The 19218-nt window shown below is 50.6% G+C and overlaps 1 protein-coding gene and 1 pseudogene across 2 annotated transcripts in view; one reads left to right on the top strand and one right to left on the bottom strand.

Annotated features, from left to right (window-relative positions):
• Window positions 1-19218, top strand: part of ADA2 (adenosine deaminase 2) — a 50173-nt gene that overhangs the window by 18297 nt on the left and 12658 nt on the right. For both annotated transcript variants that reach the window (XM_071079974.1, XM_071079975.1), the window contains one exon: window positions 2270-2480. In XM_071079974.1, the coding sequence (XP_070936075.1) occupies window positions 2270-2480 (211 nt within the window). The remainder of the gene's footprint in view (window positions 1-2269; window positions 2481-19218) is intronic.
• On the bottom strand, window positions 17745-18175 carry LOC139358660 (large ribosomal subunit protein eL32-like; annotated as a pseudogene).

Below are 19218 nucleotides of genomic sequence, written 5' to 3'. Positions count from 1 at the left end.
AACACAGTGAGACCCTCATCTCAACAAAAAATAAAAAATCCACCAGATGTGGTGGTGCACACCTATAGTCTCAGCTACCCCATAAGGCTGACATAAGAGGATTGCTTGAGCCTGGGAGATTGAGGCTGCTTGAGCCTGGGAGATTGAGGCTGCAGTGAGCTGTGATTGTGACACTGCACTCCAGCCTACACTCCAGCCTGAGACCCTGTTTCCAAAAAAAAAAAAAAAAAAAAAAAGGAATTGATTTTCTCATGGTTCTGGAGGCTGGAAGTCCAACATCAAGGTGCCAGGGCAGGGTGGATTCCTCCTGAGACCTCTCTCCTTGGCGTGCAGAAGGCTGCCTCTGGCTGTGTCCTCACATGGCCTTTCCTCTGTGTGTGCACTCCTGCTGTCTCTTCTTCTTCTTTTTTACCTTGAGATGAGTCTCACTGTGTCGTCCAGGCTGGAGTGCAGTGGTGCGATCTCAGCTCACTGCAACCTCCATTTCCAGGGTTCAAGCGATTCTCTTGCCTCCCTGGTAACTGGGATTACAGGCACGAACCACCACGCCTGGCTAATTTTTGTATTTTAGTAGAGACGGGTTTTCACTATGTTGGCCAGGCTGATCTCGAACTCCTGACCTGAAATGATCCACCCATCTCGGCCTCCCAAAGTGCTGGGATTACAGGCGTGAGCCACCGCGCCTGGCCTCCTCTTCTTACAAGGACACCCGTCACCCTCACTCTGTTGCCCAGGCACCATCTCGGCTCACTGTAAGCTCTGCCTCCCGGGTTCTGGTCATTCTCCTGCCTCAGCCTCCTGAGTAGCTGGGACTACAGGTGCATGCCACCACGCCCAGCTAATTTTTTGTGTTTTCAGTAGAGACAGGGTTTCACCGTGTTAGCCAGGATGGTCTCGATCTCCTGACCTCGTGATCCGCCCGTCTCGGCCTCCCAAAGTGCTGGGATTACAGGCATGAGCCACTGTGCCCCGCCCATGCCTGGCTAATTTTTTGTATTTTTAGTAGAGACGGAGTTTCACCATGTTCGCCAGGCTAGTCTTGAACTCTTAACCTCAAATGACCCATCCGCCTCAGCCTCCCAAAGTGCTGGGATTACAGGCGAGAGCCACCAAGCCCGGACATAACCTCATTTAATCTTTTTTTTTTTTTTTTTTTTTTTTTTGAGACGGAGTCTCGCTCTGTCGCCCAGGCTGGAGTGCAGTGGCCGGATCTCAGCTCACTGCAAGCTCCGCCTCCCGGGTTCACGCCATTCTCCTGCCTCAGCCTCCCGAGTAGCTGGGACTACAGGCGCCCGCCACCTCGCCCGGCTAGTTTTTTGTATTTTTTAATAGAGACGGGGTTTCACCGTGTTAGCCAGGAAAGTCTCGATCTCCTGACCTCGTGATCCACCCGTCTCAGCCTCCCAAAGTGCTGGGATTACAGGCTTGAGCCACCGCGCCCGGCCAACCTCATTTAATCTTAATCATCTCTTTAAAATTCCCTTCTCCAAATGAGGGCTAGGGCTTCAACATTTTAATTTGGGGACTTGGGGATACAATTTAGTCCATAACATCCCCCAAAAAGAGTTTGGTCTATTTTCCTGTCAGTGGGTATAGGAAAAAAAAAAGAGAGAGAGAGAGCTTTTTGGTCTAGAAAGTACAGTGGGATCAGATTGGCCAAGCATACAGAGGGAGGACAGGAGCCAGGAGAGCCTAGCTGGAGAGCTCTCCTCTCGAGCAGTCTCCTGGGGCTGGGGTTAGGGTTTAAGCAGGCAGTGGGCTGCCTGGCCACAGGACCCACACTTATATGGGAGAGCCTGGGAATACTCCCCTTTACCCCTTCCTTTTTTTTTTTTTTTTTTTTTTGAGACGGAGTCTTGCTCTGTAGCCCAGGCTGGAGTGCAGTGGCCGGATCTCAGCTCACTGCAAGCTCCGCCTCCCGGGTTTACGCCATTCTCCTGCCTCAGCCTCCCGAGTAGCTGGGACTACAGGCGCCCACCACCGCGCCCGGCTAACTTTTTGTATTTTTTAGTAGAGACGGGGTTTCACCGTGTTAGCCAGGATGGTCTCGATCTCCTGACCTCGTGATCCGCCCATCTCGGCCTCCCAAAGTGCTGGGATTACAGGCTTGAGCCACCGCGCCCGGCCTGCCCCTTCCTTATCTCCACTCTAGGGTGCATCCTGGTGTGCTGCTAGCTGGCATATGCAAGGTGGGTAGCAGTCCTATGGGTGCCTGGGGGCAGTGCCCTGGATCATGCCTCCACCACTCCCCACTTTGTGTCTTGGACAGCTTGCTGAGGAATTTCACTCTGGTGACCCAGCACCCGGAGGTGATTTACACAAACCAAAATGTTGTCTGGTCGAAATTTCAAACCATCTTCTTCACCATCTCTGGTCTCATCCGTTATGCACCAGTGTTCAGAGACTATGTCTTCCGGAGCATGCAGGAGTTCTACGAGGACAACGTGCTCTACATGGAGATCAGAGCCAGGCTGCTGCCGGTGAGCCCAGCTCTCCGCTCCGCTCCTCCCACCTCCTTTGCTCTGGCCTGACTCAGATCTTAGCTGGTAGAAGACTGAATGCTCATGAATTGACCACCCAGGTCTCTGGTGCAAGGGGTCATGTGCCTTTCCAGGGGCCACCATGAGCAAGGAGACCTGAAATGGACTAGGCAGCCTCCAGTAACACCGGGAACACATCCCGTGTTGCCCTTTGCCCCCTGTTTCTCATGGTTCCCCATTCTCCCCTCTGCCGTGATACCCAGGGCCTTGTGACACGAGCTGAGAAGGAGGAGAACTGGGATAGAGCCATCTTAGGGGCCAAAAGAAGGGGTTTCAAAAATAAAGGGAGCCACATGGCAGGGTGAGGGCAAGAAACATGCAGATGGATAATCACCCATGAGATTTGAAAATTACAAGGTCACCTTTGAGCAGTCTCAGTAATATGCTGAGAAGAGAAACCCCATTTCTGGGAGTAGAAAAATGAAATACATGGCTGGGCGTGGTGGCTCACACCTGTAATCTAGCACTTTGGGAGGCCGAGGTGGGCAGATCACAAGGTTAGGAGTTTGAGACCAGCCTGGCCAACATGGTGAAACCCCATCTCTACTAAAAATACAAAAAATTAGCTGGGTGTGGTAGCAGGAACCTGTAGTCCCAGGTACTCAGGAGGCTGAGGCAGGAGAATCGCTTGAACCTGGGAAGCAGAGGTTGCAGTGAGCCAAAATCGCGCCACTGCACTCCAGCCTGGGTAACAGAGTGAGACTCTGTCTCAAAAAAAAAAAAAAAGAAAAGAAAAGAAAAAAAAAATGAAATACAGGTGATGAATTGGAGCCAGGTTTGGCTGATTAAAGGCTCTGACAGTGATTTGAGAGAAAGAACATTGAGATAACTGGAAGGAACCACAGGGGCCACAGGTTTCTTTTTAGGATGGAGAGACTTGTTTTGCACACAGAAGGAAGTGTGGAGAGGTTAAAAAGAGAGGGGAGGCCAGGCGCACTGGCTCACGCCTGTAATCCCAGCACTTTGGGAGGCTAAGGCTGGTGGATCACTTGAGGCCAGGAGTTTGAAACCAGCCTGGCCGACATGGTGAAATTCCATCTCTACTAAAAATACAAAAATTAACTGGTGGCTGGGCAAGGTGGCTCACACCTGTAATCTCAGCACTTTGGGAGGCTGAGGCAAGTGGATCACGAGGTCAAGAGATCGAGACCATCCTGGCCAACATGGTGAAACCTTGTCTCTACTGAAAATACAAAAATTAGCTGGGCGTGGTGGCGGGTGCCTTTAGTTCTAGCTACTTGGGAGGCTGAGGCAGAAGAATCACTTGAACCTGGGAGGTGGAGGTTGCAGTGAGCCGAGATCACGCCATTGCACTCCAGCCTGGTCGACAGATTGAGACTCTGCCTCAAAAAAAAAAAAAAAAAAAAAGGCCGGGCGCGGTGGCTCAAGCCTGTAATCCCAGCACTTTGGGAGGCCGAGACGGGCGGATCACGAGGTCAGGAGATCGAGACCATCCTGGCTAATATGGTGAAACCCCGTCTCTACTAAAAATACAAAAAACTAGCCGGGCGAGGTGGCGGGCGCCTGTAGTCCCAGCTACTCGGGAGGCTGAGGCAGGAGAATGGCGGGAACCCGGGAGGCGGAGCTTGCAGTGAGCTGAGGTCCGGCCACTGCACTCCAGCCCGGGCGACAGAGCGAGACTCCGTCTCAAAAAAAAAAAAAAAAAAAAAAATTACCTGGCACGGTGGTGTGCGCCTGTAATACCAGCTACTCGGGAGACTGAGGCGGGAGAATCACCTGAACAGGGGAGGAGCTTGCAGTGAGCAGAGATCCTGCCATTGCTCTTCAGCCTGGATGACAGAACGAGACACCGTCTCAGAAAAAGAAAAAGAGAAAAGAAATGGAAAAATATTTTTATTTTAGGGAAGGAAGTTTGGAGAGAGCGAAATGGAAAGGAGTAGAAAGAGTCCAAAAGAAAGGAGCATCATCAAAAAATATCTGATTTTTGGGTCTTGCATTTTGGCCAGAAGCAAACGATAACTGAGGTCAGGTACTCTGAGATGGACTGACCCCAGGTTCCATGTTGGTGGGGAGGGACGTTTCGAGGACAGCAGTCCTAGGTGCTCAAATACTGCTAGAGATTTATTTCAGTGAGTTTCCTGGAGAGAACTTTCCTGAGGATGTTTTTGCTGGGCTGAGGGAGATGGGGTTTTGTGGGAGTGGGCAGGATCCCTGGGTGTTCTATGTGGTGAGCTTATAAGGGTTTGAACTGGTTAAAGGTTTTCGGTGGCTTGGAGAAAGTGACCTCTGGTGGAGTCTTCTCCACATTGTATCCAAGATAGTCTGCTCGTTCGTTTACATATTGATCGGGTACATGAATGCCTTTGGGACTGGCTGTTAAGCTTGTGGAAAGATCCACTCAGTGGCAGTATTTTAGTTTTGTTAGCATATTCTGTAGTCATTTATAGGCTCCAAAGTTTATCGTTTGTAGACCCAGACGTGATAGGGCACCGCAGGATCAACACACACTGAACAAATTCATAAGGGATAGATGTGTAAACAAGAAAGTCAGAATGCTGTTATCATTCGGACCAGACACTTATGCTTCATCAGGAAATTCTCCTCTTTTCTTTTCTTTCTTCCTCTATTTTTTTGACAGAGTTTCTCTCTGTTGCCCAGACTGGAGTGCAGTGGCATGATCTTGGCTCACTGCAACCTCCACTTCCCAGGTTCAAGCGATTCTCATGCCTCAGCCTCCCGTGTAGCTGGGACTACAGGTGTGCACCACCATGCCTGGATAATTTTTTTTTTTTTTTTGAGACAGAGTCTCGCTCTGTTGCCCAGGCTGGAGTGCAGTGGTGTGGTCTCAGCTCACTGCAAGCTCCTCCTCCCAGGTTCACCCCATTCACCTGCCTCAGCCTCCTGTGTAGCTGGGACTACAGGCGCCCGCTACCACGCCTGGCTAATTTTTTTCGTATTTTTAGTAGAGACGGGGTTTTACTGTGTTAGTCAGGATGGTATCGATCTCCTGACCTTGTGATCCGCCCGCCTCGGCCTCCCAAAGTGCTGGGATTACAGGCGTGAGCCACTGTGCCCAGCCTTTATGCCTGGCTAATTGTTTGTATTTTTAATAGACGGGGTTTCACCATGTTGGCCAGGTTGGTCTTGAGCTCCTGACCTCAGCTGATCCACTTGTTATTCCAGTTATTCCAGTTTGTGTGTCTCAACTCTCCCTTTGCTTGGCATCCTGGACTGACCCACCTTTTTCCTTAGATTTTTATTTATTTATTTATTTTTTTGAGGTAGAGTTTTGCTCTTGTTGCCCAGGCTGGAGTGCAATGGCACCATCTTGGCTCACTGCAACTTCTGGCTCCTGGGTTCAAGGGATTCTCCTGCCTCAGCCTCTGGAGTAGCTGGGATTACAGGCATGCGCCACCATGCGCAGCTAATTTTTGTATTGTTAGTAGAGATGGGGTTTTACCATGTTGGCCAGGCTGGTCCTGCACACCTGACCTCAGGCGATCCACCCACCTCGGCCTCCCAAAAATGACAGGCGTGAGCCACCATTCCTGGCCTTTTCCTTAGGTATGTTAATACCCTTGGTGAGTTTAGCGGCAGGGCTCTATCCTGGAGAGAGTCTGATCTCTTGTGTGGTCTGCATGTCTCCACTAGGATCTGTTGCCTGTTTTCTATTTTAACTGAGTGCAGTTATATTTCCATTTCTGAGTTCTTTAGAAGTGGGAGGGGAACATTACCTTTCCCTCTCAGCGGAGCTTTCATCAGTTTTGTGGACAGAGCAGACAGATAAGACACAGTACACAAATCATCCTTTTAAAAGAAAAGAGAGGATCTCATCTTTTATTGAGAAAAGAACTTCTGAAAAGGGAGGCGCTGGCAAAAATTGATGACCTAACTTTGCTCCTGGCCTAGGTAGGCTGAAAGAAACTGCACTTCCCAGAGCAGGCGATTCTTGTGTTTGTTTGTTTGTTTGTTTTTGAGAGGGATTCTCTGTTGCCCAGGCTGGAGTGAAGTGACGTGATCTTAGCTCACTGTAACCTCTGCCTCCCAGGTTCAAGTGATTCTCCTGCCTCAGCCTCCCGAGTAGCTGGGATTACAGGTGTACACCACCACACCCAGCTAATTTTTCTATTTTTAGTAGAGATGGGATTTCACCATGTTGGCCAGGCTGGTTTCGAACTCCCGACCTCAAGGGATCCACCCGCCTTGGCCTCCCAAAGTGCTGGGATTACAGGCGTGAGCCACTGTGCCTGGCTAATTTCTATTTGGAAGCCTCTCTCCAGGGCTGGACTCCAGTCCACCGAGGCTCACCCTTCTTTCCTGAGCAGTTTCAGCCCTGCCCAGCAGCCCCTTCCTTCGTGCTTTCTGGGACCATGGCTTTCCAGTTCCCTCCTTCCTTTGTTCCCTATAATGTTTCTTTTCGGTAGCCTGAATGCATTGCTTTGTGTTATTTATGCCATAATGTATAAGCCTTGATTTTCCAGCTAAATTGTGACTTCAGACCAACCCAGATCTTACATAGCCTGGTATCCCAGTAGGCCCCAGTAGTGGTCATCAGGCATGTGGATGGGGGTTCTCAAATATTGGGGTGCATATGAAGAATTTGGAGGTGCCGTTTAAAATCAGGTATTGGCCGCCGGGCGTGGTGGCTCATGCCTGTAATCCCAGCACTTTGGGAGGCCGAGGCGGGTGGATCACCTGAGGTCAGGAGTTCGAGACCAGCCTGACCAACATGGAGAAACCCTGTCTCTACTAAAAAAATACAAAATTAGCCGGGCATGGTGGTGCATGCCTGTAATCCCAGCTACTTGGGAGGCTGAGGCAGGAGAATCGCTTGAGCTGAGGAAGCGGAGGTTGCTGTGAGCTGAGATCGTGCCATTGCACTCCAGCCTGGGCAACAAGAGTGAAACTCCGTCTCAAAAAAATAAATAAATAAATAAAATCAGGTATTGGATGCTGACCTCCCAGGTTCGAATTCTGTGCTGTCTGGTAGGGTCAGAAAGCTGTAAAAATAACTAGCACCCCTCTCCCAGCCCCCTTCCTATGGATTCTAATGCAGTTGGCCTGACCCAGACCACGCTTTGAGGATTCCTGCTTCACCTTGACTTTTTTTTTTTTTTTTTTGAGACGGAGTCTCACTTGGTCGCCCAGGCTGGAGTGCAGTGGCTCTATCTCAGCTCACTGCAAGCTCCGCCTCCCAGGTTCACGCCATTCTCCTGCCTCAGCCTCCCGAGTAACTGGGACTACAGGCGCCCACCACCACGCCAATACAAATAAAATTTTTTGTATTTTTAGTAGAGACGGGGTTTCACCATGTTAGCCAGGATGGTCTCGATCTCCTGACCTCGTGATCTGCCCGCCTTGGCTTCCCAAAGTGCTGGGATTACAGGCATGAGCCACCGCGCTCGGCGACATTTTTTTTTTTTTTTTTTTTTGAGACAGAGTTTCACTCTTGTTGTCCAGGCTGGAGTGCAATGGCGTGATCTCGGCTCACTGCAACCTCTGCCTCCTGGGTTCAAACAATTCTCCTGCGTCAGCCTTCCGAGTAGCTGGGATTACAGGCATGCACCACCATGCCTGGCCAATCTTGTATTTTTAGTAGAGACAGGGTTTCTCCATGTTGGTCAGGCTAGTCTCGAACTCCCGACCTCAGATGATCTGCCTGCCTCAGCCTCCCAAAGTGCTGGGATTACAGGCGTGAGCCACCACGCCTGGAGAAATGGGGTTTTACCATATTGCCCAGGCTGGTCTGAACTCCTGAGCTCAGGAAATACACCCAGGTCGGCCTCCCAAAGTGCTCGGATTACAGATGTGAGCCATGCCCAGCTATTAATTCATCTTATTGATGTCGAAACTAAAGCTTGGAAAGGTCAAAGAGCTTGATGAAGGTCACACAAGTAGTAAGGGGTGACTGGACCCAGACCAGGGCTCCTAAATTCGTCGCTTTCCCCACCACGCTGGGCTCTCTGAGCGTCTTAATAGCCACGCCCGCCTCAAATGGAGATCCCAGAGGGCATCTGGCTTCAATTTTCCTTTTTGCGGAGGGGAGATGGATTCCCTGGAATGGAACTAGGCCCTGGTAGGGGAGAACTTCCTGTTGGGCAAATCCTGACAACTGTCTTGGTGTGGGAGTACATAGGGAACCCCGACCCTTGCAGAACCCTGGGATCTTCCGTGGGTGGAGGGGAAGAGGATAGAGGAGGGGAGGGAGGAGACGCTGAGCAGAGACTTTCATCTGGAGCCTGGTGGGGAGGCATGTGGGAGAAGTTGCTGAGCGGTTGGATCGGAGGGAGGAAGAGAAGGGCCAGAGCACTGGCTTCCTGTTCCATCTTCCCCCTTGTTCTGCAGGTGGCCATTTTCTCCTTCCAGAGCCCGAGGTGGAGAGACTTGGGAGCCTGTCCAGCTCCAGTCCTCTGTCCTCACTCTGCCCGCCTCTGTCGTCCCCCAGCCAGCCTTTGGAGAAGGTGCAGGGCTGCTAGGATTTGGGATTCTGGTGGAGGGGGAGGGGGAGGGGGAGGGGATGTGACCATTTGTTCGGGTCTGGCCCTGGAACAAAGGCTTTTGCCACGGAGAGTCTAGGTCTTAATGCCCCCCATTAGCCAGAGTGGGGGCCCATCAACACATTAACAACTAAAAACAGTCTTCACTGGAATCCTTTTGCTGAGCCGCCTCGCCTCCGCCTGCCTGGTGGCAGGCTAATTCCGGCGGGGGCTGCTGTGGACTGACTATCCTGGCCGCTGAGCCTCCCATTGTGTTCCTAATACTCAGTAACAAAGGCTGCTCTCCGGTAGCAACAGTCGCTAGGCGGGTCTTATCTCCTGGGCTCTGGCCCCTTCCCCCACGGCAGAGTCTGAGGCCCAGACTGGGTCCCCTGAGTCTTTAGCATGGGGCTCTTCCAAGACCCCAGAGGGTTATCCGCAGGGGATGGCCCTGCTGGCGCTTGTGGAGGGGAGAGCTTACGGGAGACACGTCGGTGGCAGAGAACCTGTGACAGTCATTCCCAGACGTTTTCTAAGACGTTGTCATTCATATAATAAGCATTTCTAGTGCTCCCCGTACCCGTGCTCCCCAGCCCGCATGCGTTTGCCTGGATTCTTAGCAGACCCTTCATTCAAAATTCCATTTGGTTCCTTGCTGAATGAAGCGTCCCCTGTGTCATGTTGCTGGTGTCGCTTTACGAGAACACGCACCCTCTTAACTGCTCCCTTTTTGACAGGACTCGTCTGACTCTGCTGTCATTGTGCTATTTACTTGCCTGTCACATTGGAACAGTGGCAGATCTTCACCCCAGCCCTGCAACCACCTGGGAGGTTACAAACACCAAGCTTCTACCCCACAGATTCTGATTTGGTTGCTCTGGGGTGGGACACAGGCATTTTTCCTCTCCTTGAGTGATGCCAATGTGCAGCCGAGGCTGAGATGTCACTCTAGTGACTGTCACCTTTCTACAGGAGGGGGCAGGGGCCTCCTGATGACAGGAGACACCTCAGGGCAAGCAAAATTCTGAAATGTGGCCGGCCTCCAGCCCCACTAATTATGCAGGGGGGCTGAGTTTCTCAAAAAAAAATTTTTTTTTTTTGAGACGGAGTTTCGCTCTTGTTGCCTAGACTGGAGTGCAGTGGCACAATCTCGGCTCACCACAAGCCCCACCTTCCGGGTTCAAGCGATTCTCCTGCCTCTGTCTCCCAAGTAGCTGGGCATACAGGCATGTGCCACCACACCCAGCTAATTTTGTATTTTTAGTAGAGACGGGGCTTCTCCGTGTTGGTCCGGCTGGTCTCGAACTCATGAGCTCAGGTGAACCGCCTGCCTCAGCCTTCCAAAGTGCTGGGATTACAGGCATGAGCCACTGTGCTTAGCTTTATCAAACTTTTAAAGCCTCAAAATCCTTATCTGTAAAATGAGACCTACCTCACAGTGTAGTTTTGAGGGTTAAATGAGATTATGGCATAAAGCCCCCTGCATATGCCTGGCATATAGTAGAAGCTCAACACTTCTTAAGTGAATGATAATCTGGTAGTGAAAGTTGAGTAAAACTGCTAGTACTGGCCAAGTGCAGTGGCTCATGCCTGTAGTCCCAGCACTTTGGGAGATGGTGGCAGGTGAATCCCTTGAGCTCAGGAGTTCAAGACCAGCCTAGGCAACATGGCAAAACCCTTGTCTCTACAAAACAAGACAAAACAAAGTAATTAGCCGGGTATGGTGGTATGCACCTGTGGTCCCAGCTACTCAGGAGGCTGAGGTGGGAGGATAATCTGAGACTGGGAGTTCAAGGCTGTTCAAGATCATGCCACTGCACTGCCACTTGGGCGGCAGAGTGAGACCCTGTCCCCCCCCCCAAAAAAAAAAGAAAAAAAGAAATTCTGAGTCCTCGTTTATGTTCTGATAGAAACCAGTTGTATGAGGCTGGGTGCGGTGGCTCACACCTGTAATCCCAGCATTTTGGGAGGCTGAGGCGAGCGGATCATGAGGTCAAGAGATCAAGACCATCCTGGATAACACGGTGAAACCCTGTCTCTACTAAAAATACAAAAAATTAGCCAGGCGTGATATCAGGCACCTGTAGTCCCAGTTACTCAGGAGGTTGAGGCAGGAGAATGGCGTGAACCCGGGAGGCGGAGCTTGCAGTGAGCCGAGATGGTGCCACTGCACTCCAGCCTGGGTGACAGAGTGAGACTCCGTCTCAAAAAAAAAAAAAAAAAAAACAGAAAAAAACAACCAGTTGTATGACCTTTACAGCACTCTGCTCCCAAATTTCCCTATGGTTCCTCCCAGCTTCAAAATTTTACATGTCTATGATATTATAGACAGTAAAATTTTATATCGCTTTATGTAAATCACATGTATTTTAAATAACTTCCTTAAAAATGTATAGTTCTTTATTAAACTATAGTTAATAATTAAGCTAATCTAAAGCGAGTTCAGTGTATAGCAACTTTTTATATCACTTAGTCTTAGATGAATGGCTAGCACCAAGTTACTTATACTTACAAATTGTTAGATTCTTAGACATTAATTCAATGTTCCTGAGGCAACTGCAGGTTTTGAGTTGTTTTTCTAGATCTGGTGATAGATTTGTAATAATAACATTATTATTAGTGGTTATCATTTCTGAATGTATTACAAATATTAATTCATTTGATCCTTGCAATAATCTTCTGAGGGATGACTGATTTGGGACAGACTATGTCTCCACTGGGAGCCTGAATCTGGAAGGCTGACCAGAACCCCCAAGCCAGCTGAGCCCTCACTAGGGAGCTTGACTTCCTTAGGAGTGTCTGCCCACACTAGCTGTGAGGCCCTGAGGAGCTGCAGGTCTCCCTCACCCTGAGAGGGCCTCCCTCTCTTTGAATTGGAGTGCTGTTGATGATCAGATCCCATCCTGCACCCTTCCTTCATGGGCAGCCTCGGTGGTGGTTTACAGGGCACCAGGAGATTAGGAAGGTGCTCTGAATGGGCTTTGGTGTTGGCAGTCCTGGGAGCCAGATCCTGTTCTCCAGGTGTTCCATGCTATGACATCAGCAGTGTGGGTGCGACCTTGGAAGGCAAAGCTCCCGGCTTCTCCAGTGATAAGCACAGGACTCTGAGATTGAGGGTGTTGAACCACCGCCCTCTGCTCTGGTTGCATCACTTGTGTATCTCTGCATACTTGATTAATCTGCCAGAGATCTTCTCTTTTTTGTTTGTTTGGATTTTTTTGAGACAGAGTCTCACTCTGTTGTCCAGGCTGGAGTGCAGTGGTGCGATGTCAGCTCAATGCAACCTCTGCCTCCCGGGTTCAAGTGATTCTCCTGCCTCAGCCTCCTGAGTAGTAGGGATTACAGGTGCCCACCTCCACGCCCGGCTAATTTTTGTTTGTTTATTTATTTATTTATTTATTTATTTTTGAGACAGAGTGTCGCTCTGTTGCACAGGCTGGAGTACAGTGGTGTGATCTTGGCTCACTGCAAGCTCTGCCTCCTGGGTTCATGCCATTCTCCTGCCTCAACCTCCTGAGTAGCCGGGACTACAGGTACCTGCCACCATGCCCCGCTAATTTTATTGTATTTTTTTTTTTTTTTTTTTTTTTGAGACGGAGTCTCGCCTCTGTCACCCAGGCTGGAGTGCAGTGGCCGGATCTCAGCTCACTGCAAGCTCCGCCTCCCGGGTTCACGCCATTCTCCTGCCTCAGCCTCCCGAGTAGCTGGGACTACAGGCGCCTGCCACCTCGCCCGGCTAAGTTTTTGTATTTTTAGTAGACACGGGGTTTCACTGTGTTAGCCAGGATGGTCTCGATCTCCTGACCTCGTGATCCGCCCGTCTCGGCCTCCCAAAGTGCTGGGATTACAGGCTTGAGCCACCTCGCCTGGCCTGTATTTTTATTAGAGACGGGATTTCATCGTGTTAGCCAGGATGGTCTCCATCTCTTGACCTCGTGATCCACCTGCCTTGGCCTCCCAAAGTGCTGGGATTACAGGCATGAGCCGTCGCGCTCGGCCCAATTTTTGTATTTTTAGTAGAGACAGGATTTCGCCGTGTTGGCCAGACTGGTCTTGAACTCCTGACCTCAGGTGATTCACCTGCCTCGGCCTGCTAAAGTGCTGAGATTACAGGCGTGAGCCACTGTGCCAGGCCTCAAAGATCCTCTTTTAAGCAGAGTTGTCATTTGTTAATTTTTTTTTTTTTTTTTTTTTTTTTGAGACGGAGTCTGGCTCTGTTGCCCGGGCTGGAGTGCAGTGGCCGGATCTCAGCTCACTGCAAGCTCCGCCCCCGGGTTTACGCCATTCTCCTGCCTCAGCCTCCCGAGTAGCTGGGACTACAGGCGCCTGCCGCCTCGCCCGGCTAGTTTTTTGTATTTTTTAGTAGAGACGGGGTTTCACCGTGTTCGCCAGGATAGTCTCGATCTCCTGACCTAGTGATCCGCCCGTCTCGGCCTCCCAAAGTGCTGGGATTACAGGCTTGAGCCACCGCGCCCGGCCTTTTTTTTTTTTTTTTTTTGAGACAGAGTCTTGCACTATTGCCCAGGCTGGAGTGCAGTGACACAATCTTGGCTCACTGCAAGCTCCGCCTCCTGGGTTCACACCATTCTCCTGCCTCAGCCTCCCGAGTAGCTGGGACTACAGGCGCCTGCCACCACACCTGGCTAATTTTTTGTATTTTTAGTAGAGATGGGGTTTCACCGTGTTATCCAGGATGGTCTCGATCTCCTGACCTCGTGATCCGCCCGCCTCGGCCTCCCAAAGTGCTGGGATGACAGGCGTGAGCCACCGCACCCGGCTCGTTAATATTTTTTAAAGTTGGCCGGGCGCGGTGGATCAAGCCTGTAATCCCCGCACTTTGGGAGGCTGAGACGGGTGGATCACGAGGTCAGGAAATGGAGACCATCCTGGCTAATATGGTGAAACCCCGTCTCTACTAAAAAATACAAAAAGCTAGCCGGGCGAGGTGGCGGGCACCTGTAGTCCCAGCTACTCGGGAGGCTGAGGCAGGAGAATGGCGTAAACCCGGGAGTCAGAGCTTGCAGTGAGCTGAGATCCGGCCACCGTACTCCAGCCTGGGCAACAGAGCGAGACTCTGTCTCAAAAAAAAAAAAAAAAAAATTTTTTTTAAAGTTTATTTCTTTTGTCTCCCTTCTATTCTGGTAGCATGGCTCCACCCACCACTCCTCCAACATCTATTTGCCCTTGCTGCCTGGTCCTTAGTACTTTTAAAACTCCTGTGGACAGCACTCTCCTTGAATTCATATTTATTTATGGAGCTCCTGCTCTGGTGCCGTAGGAGAGGAGGTGAGGAGAGTGGAACTGTAAGGATTCTACCCTGGAGGGGCCTCCAGTCTAGGTGGGGTGTGGGCAGGAGGCTCAGTAATGACAGGGTGGTCAAGGCCAGGACAGAACCCTGTTCTTCCCTGCTGTGAACCAGCCAGAGGAGTCCAAGACAACTGCAGGTAACAATGCTGGGTTGGGTTTATACAATGGTTCTCCAACTTTCTGGTCCCAGAACCTCTTTATATTTTAAAAAAGTTTTGATAATTTCGAGCACCTTTTATTTATGTGGATTATGTCTATTGATCTATCCTGTATTCGCTGTTAAAATTAAGAAATTTTTTTTTTTTTTTTTGAGATGGAGTTTTGCTTTTGTCGCCCAGGCTGGAGTACAATGGCATGAGATCTTGGCTCCCTGCAACCTCCACCTCCTGGGTTCAAGTGATTCTCCTGCATCAGCCTCCCAAGTAGCTGGGATTACAGCAAGTTTTTGTATTTTTAGTAGAGGGGGGTTTCACCGTGTTGGCCAGGCTGGTCTTGAATTCTTGACCTCAAGTGATCCACTTGCCTTGGCCCCCCAACATACTGGGATGACAGGTGTAAGCCACCATGCCCGGCCAAAATTAAGAAATTTTCTAGCCGGGCGCAGTGGCTCACATCTGTCATCCCAGCACTTTGGGAGGCCAAGGCAAGCAGATCATGAGGTCAGGAGTTCAAGACCAGCCTGACCAACATGGTGAAACCCCGTCTCTATCAAAAATACCAAAAAATAGCCAAGTGTGGTGGCATGTGCCTGTAATCCCAGCTACTCAGGAGTCTGAGGCAGGAGACTTACTTGAATCCAGGAGGCGGAGGTCACAGTGAGCCAAGATCGCTCCACTGCACTCCAGCCTGGGCGACAGAGCAAGACTCTGTCTCAAAAAAAAAAAAAAAAAAAAAAAAAAATTCTAAATACAAGCACATAATCCATTATTGGCATTACCGGTCACAATGATATCACACATGATGCAACTTCAGGAAAATTCTACTGTATATCCATGACAGAATAAGAGTGAAACGGACAGTAAGCCAACATTGGTGCCACTGCACTCCAGCCTGGACAATACAGCAAGACGGTTGCAAAAAAAAAAGTTAAAAAAAATTTTTTTTTTTTGTATTTTTAATAGAGATGGGGTTTCACCATGTTGGCCGGGATAGTCTCCAACTCCTGTCCTCAGGTGATTTGCCTGAGGTGATCTGCCTCTGCCTCCCAAAGTGCTGGGATTACAGGCGTGAGCCACTGCGTCCAGCCTAAAAATTTGCTATGTGCACAGATAGATGGAGGCCTTCCTTAAAAAGATGTGAAGCACCAAAGAAGTTAGACTGGGGGCTTATATTCCATTTTAACAACTGGTAGTAAATTGTGAAGAAGTGACAAGATGAAGGAAAAGGGGTTTGGGCTTCTAGGGACAGTACTTTGTGGGCAGGTAAACATATGGAGAAAACTAATGGAAGATAAGGTCAATTTTATAAGGCTGGTTTGTGCAGACCCATCTTGGTAGCAAATTTCTGTTTCCAGTGGTAAGGGTGATTGTTCTGGTACGGGAGAGGGGAGGGCGACACCTTCACAAAGGGAAATTTAGGCGGATGAGGTGGGCAAAGAGCTCTTTCTTCATTTACTGCTTCTATTTATTTATTTATTTATTTTTTGAGACGGAGTCTCGCTCTGTCGCCCAGGCTGGAGTGCAGTGGCCGGATCTCAGCTCACTGCAAGCTCCGCCTCCCGGGTTTATGCCATTCTCCTGCCTCAGCCTCCCAAGTAGCTGGGACTACAGGTGCCCACCACCTCGCCCGGCTAGTTTTTTGTATTATTTAGTAGAGATGGGGTTTCACCGTGTTAACCAGGATGGTCTCGACCTCCCGACCTCGTGATCCGCCCGCCTCGGCCTCCCAAAGTGCTGGGATTACAGGCTTGAGCCACTGCGCCCGACCCATTTACTGCTTCTTAATTGCCTTCAGCTAAAAATATTTCTTCTGCTAAAGTGGCCTATTTGGGGTGATGTATTCTGACCCCCTTCAGTAAATAATAATAATAATAATAATAATAATAATAATAATGGACAATACCAGATCCTGAATGAACAGTACCTAAGGTTCTCCCCTCTGGCACACTCTGGCAGCCTTAAAGTTCAGTAGCCCTGAACTTTAGTGTCTGTGCTGGGTCAGGCAGTCAGGGAAACTGCCTGAGCAGAATGTGTGGCCTGGCCAGGTGGAGGGTATGGGGGGCTGTGTGATGTGCCGCGCTTCATGGGGGCAGCAGAGGAAACAGAAGAGCAAAGACCAGCAGAGCGCCTTGCTGCCTGCTCTCCCACTGCCCCTGCCTAGGCAGCAGGGCGGCACCCTGGCGATCAGAGAGCAGTAGTGCTGCTCTGTGGGCCTGGGGGAAAGCGGGGATCTGAGGGACTGCCCAGAGGCAAAGGACACATAGTGGCCGCAGCCTGGAGGGGTGTGGGAGGCCCCTAGGCTGGGAGACAGGAGTGAAGCAAGGGGCTGGTGGGAATGAGCAGAGGAGGTGGACTCCCAAGGACCCAGTTCCTGAGATGCCACAGAGGCAGGAGCCGAGTCCCAGGAGGAGGAAGGGTGTTTATTCCTTAGTGAGGGGACAGCTCCTGGCTCCCACTGCAGGTCTCAACCTCGGCTCCTTGAACCCCCCACCCCCCAGGCAGCTCTTGGCTCTGTGTGGAGCCACCGTTCCCTTGGTCAGGACTAGCAACCTTCTCTGACCCATCCAGTCACAACAAACTTCTTCTTCTTCTGGGAGTCCATGTGCTTCTCTTTAGCACGTATTCTATTATTTTTTTCATTCCTTTTTACAGACAGGAACTCACTCATTACCCAGGCTGGTCTTGACCTCCTGGACTCAAGTGATCCTCCTGCCTCGGCCTCCCAAGTGCTGGGATTACAGGCGTGAGTTCTTTTCAGTGGGTCAAATCTATCTCTCTGACTATGTTGTCCCTCGTGAGGGCAGCTATCTTGTCTATTAGCACTTTTCATCCCTTCCAGTGCCTAGCCCTGTTCCTTTTACATCATAAGGGCTTCATTGATGGCCATGGAAGTAATCGACACCTCCATATTATTGCTCTCTATCTCCTTCACCCCACAGTCTCTGCAGAAATTCCCACATCTTTTTTTTCTTTTTTCTTTTTTTGAGGTGGAGTCTTGCTGTGTCGCCCAGGCTGGAATGCAATGGCGTGATCTCGACTCACTGCAACCTCTGCCTCCCGGGTTTATGCCATTCTCCTGCCTCAGCCTCCGAGTAGCTGGGACTACAGGCATGCACCACCACACCCGGCTAATTTTTGTATTTTTAGTAGAGACGGGGTTTCACCATATTGGCCAGGTTGGTCTCGAACTCCTGACCTCGTGATCCACCTGCCTCAGCCTCCCAAAGTGCTGGGATTACAGGTGTGAGCCACCATGCCCGGCCCCTTTTTTTTTTTTTCCCTTCAGTTTTTACAGTTTTATTTAAACACAAAACGTGCACATGAGCTGTCTACTCATTTTCTTTGCTGCGCAGCCTGGCGTTGGGGTTGGTGACTCTGATGGCCAGCTGGGTAGCTCTTCCCGTGATGGCTTTGCGGTTCTTGGAGGAAACGTGGGCAATGTCGGCACAGGGAGATTTGTTGCACATCAGCAGCACTTCCAGCTCCTTGATGTTGTGGACCAGCAACTTCCGGAAGCCACCAGGCAGCATGTGCTTTGTTTTTTTGTTGCTCCCATAACCAATGTTGGTTGTCAAGATGTGGCCCTTGAACCTTCTACGAACCCCGTTGTCAGTACCTGTGGGTTTCCGCCAGTTACGCTTAATTTTTGACGTATCAGTCAGACTGGTGCCAGATGAACTTTTTGGTTGTCTTTTTGACCATCAGGCTTCACAAGGGGTCTGGGGGCGGCCATGATGCTGAGGAGGAGATGGCTGCCACCTCTATAGGCAGCGCCAAGGAAGAGAGAGGGCCCTTTTTTTTTTTTTTTGAGACAGAGTCTTGCTTTGTCACCCAGGCTGGAGTATAGTGGCGTGATCTTGGCTCACTGCAACCTCTGCCTCCCGGGTTCAAGCGATTCTCCTGCCTCAGCCTCCCCAGTAGCTGGGATTAACAGGCGCATGTCACCATGCCCAGCTAATCTTGTATTTTTAGTAGAGATGGGGGTTTCACCATGTTGGCCAGGCTGGTCTTGAACTCCTGACCTCAAGTGATCCGCCTGCCTCGGCCTCCCAAAGTGCTAGGATTACAGGTGTGAGCCACCACACCGGGCCTCGAGGGATATCGTTGATGTCCTTTCCCCATTACACACCTCCCTTCCCTTAGCTTCCTTGTCACCTGCCCACTCCCAGCTGTCCCCACTCTGCTCTCACTGTGTCCCCTTGCTGTCCCTGGTGGCACTGGCCGCCTTGCAGCTGCTGCACCTGGAGTTAGGGAAGCAGTGCGGAGGTGAGCAGGTAGTGGGGAATGACGTCATTCTCAGATCACTCTTTCTGGCTTTCATCCTGTCCCTCCGTGACCTGTTCTTCAACCATTATGCAGATGCTTAATGGCCACCTACCCTCGCAGGTGCTAGGCGCCGTTTCAAGTGCAGTGACCCAGCAGTGAAGGAGACAGGCGGGCATCAGGGTTATCCCAGAGCCAGCTAGGAATTCCCCATGCAGCAGCAGAGATAATGTCCGAGGCCGTGGAGGACCTGAACAAGGGAAGCACAAGTCCAGCCTGGCTGGACTTTTGGGAACAAGGCCACTTGGTCTCATCCAAACACAAATAAAACTGTTTTGTGAGTCCCCTGACCCCATCTACTTTTCCCAGAGCTTGCTGACGGCTGGGAAGGAGTTGGTTGGGAAGGAGGTAGCTGACAGTGGTTAGGAAGGAGGTGGCTGGGCAGGGGTGGCTGGGAAGGGGGTGGCTGGGCAGGGGTGGCTGGGAAGGGGGTGGCTGGGCAGGGGTGGCTGG

The sequence above is a fragment of the Macaca nemestrina genome, chromosome 15 (genome assembly GCF_043159975.1).
Source record: "Macaca nemestrina isolate mMacNem1 chromosome 15, mMacNem.hap1, whole genome shotgun sequence".
In the NCBI taxonomy this organism is placed as follows: domain Eukaryota; kingdom Metazoa; phylum Chordata; class Mammalia; order Primates; family Cercopithecidae; genus Macaca; species Macaca nemestrina.
Note: the sequence above shows the minus strand (reverse complement) of the source record. Positions and strands in the feature narration are given on the sequence as shown.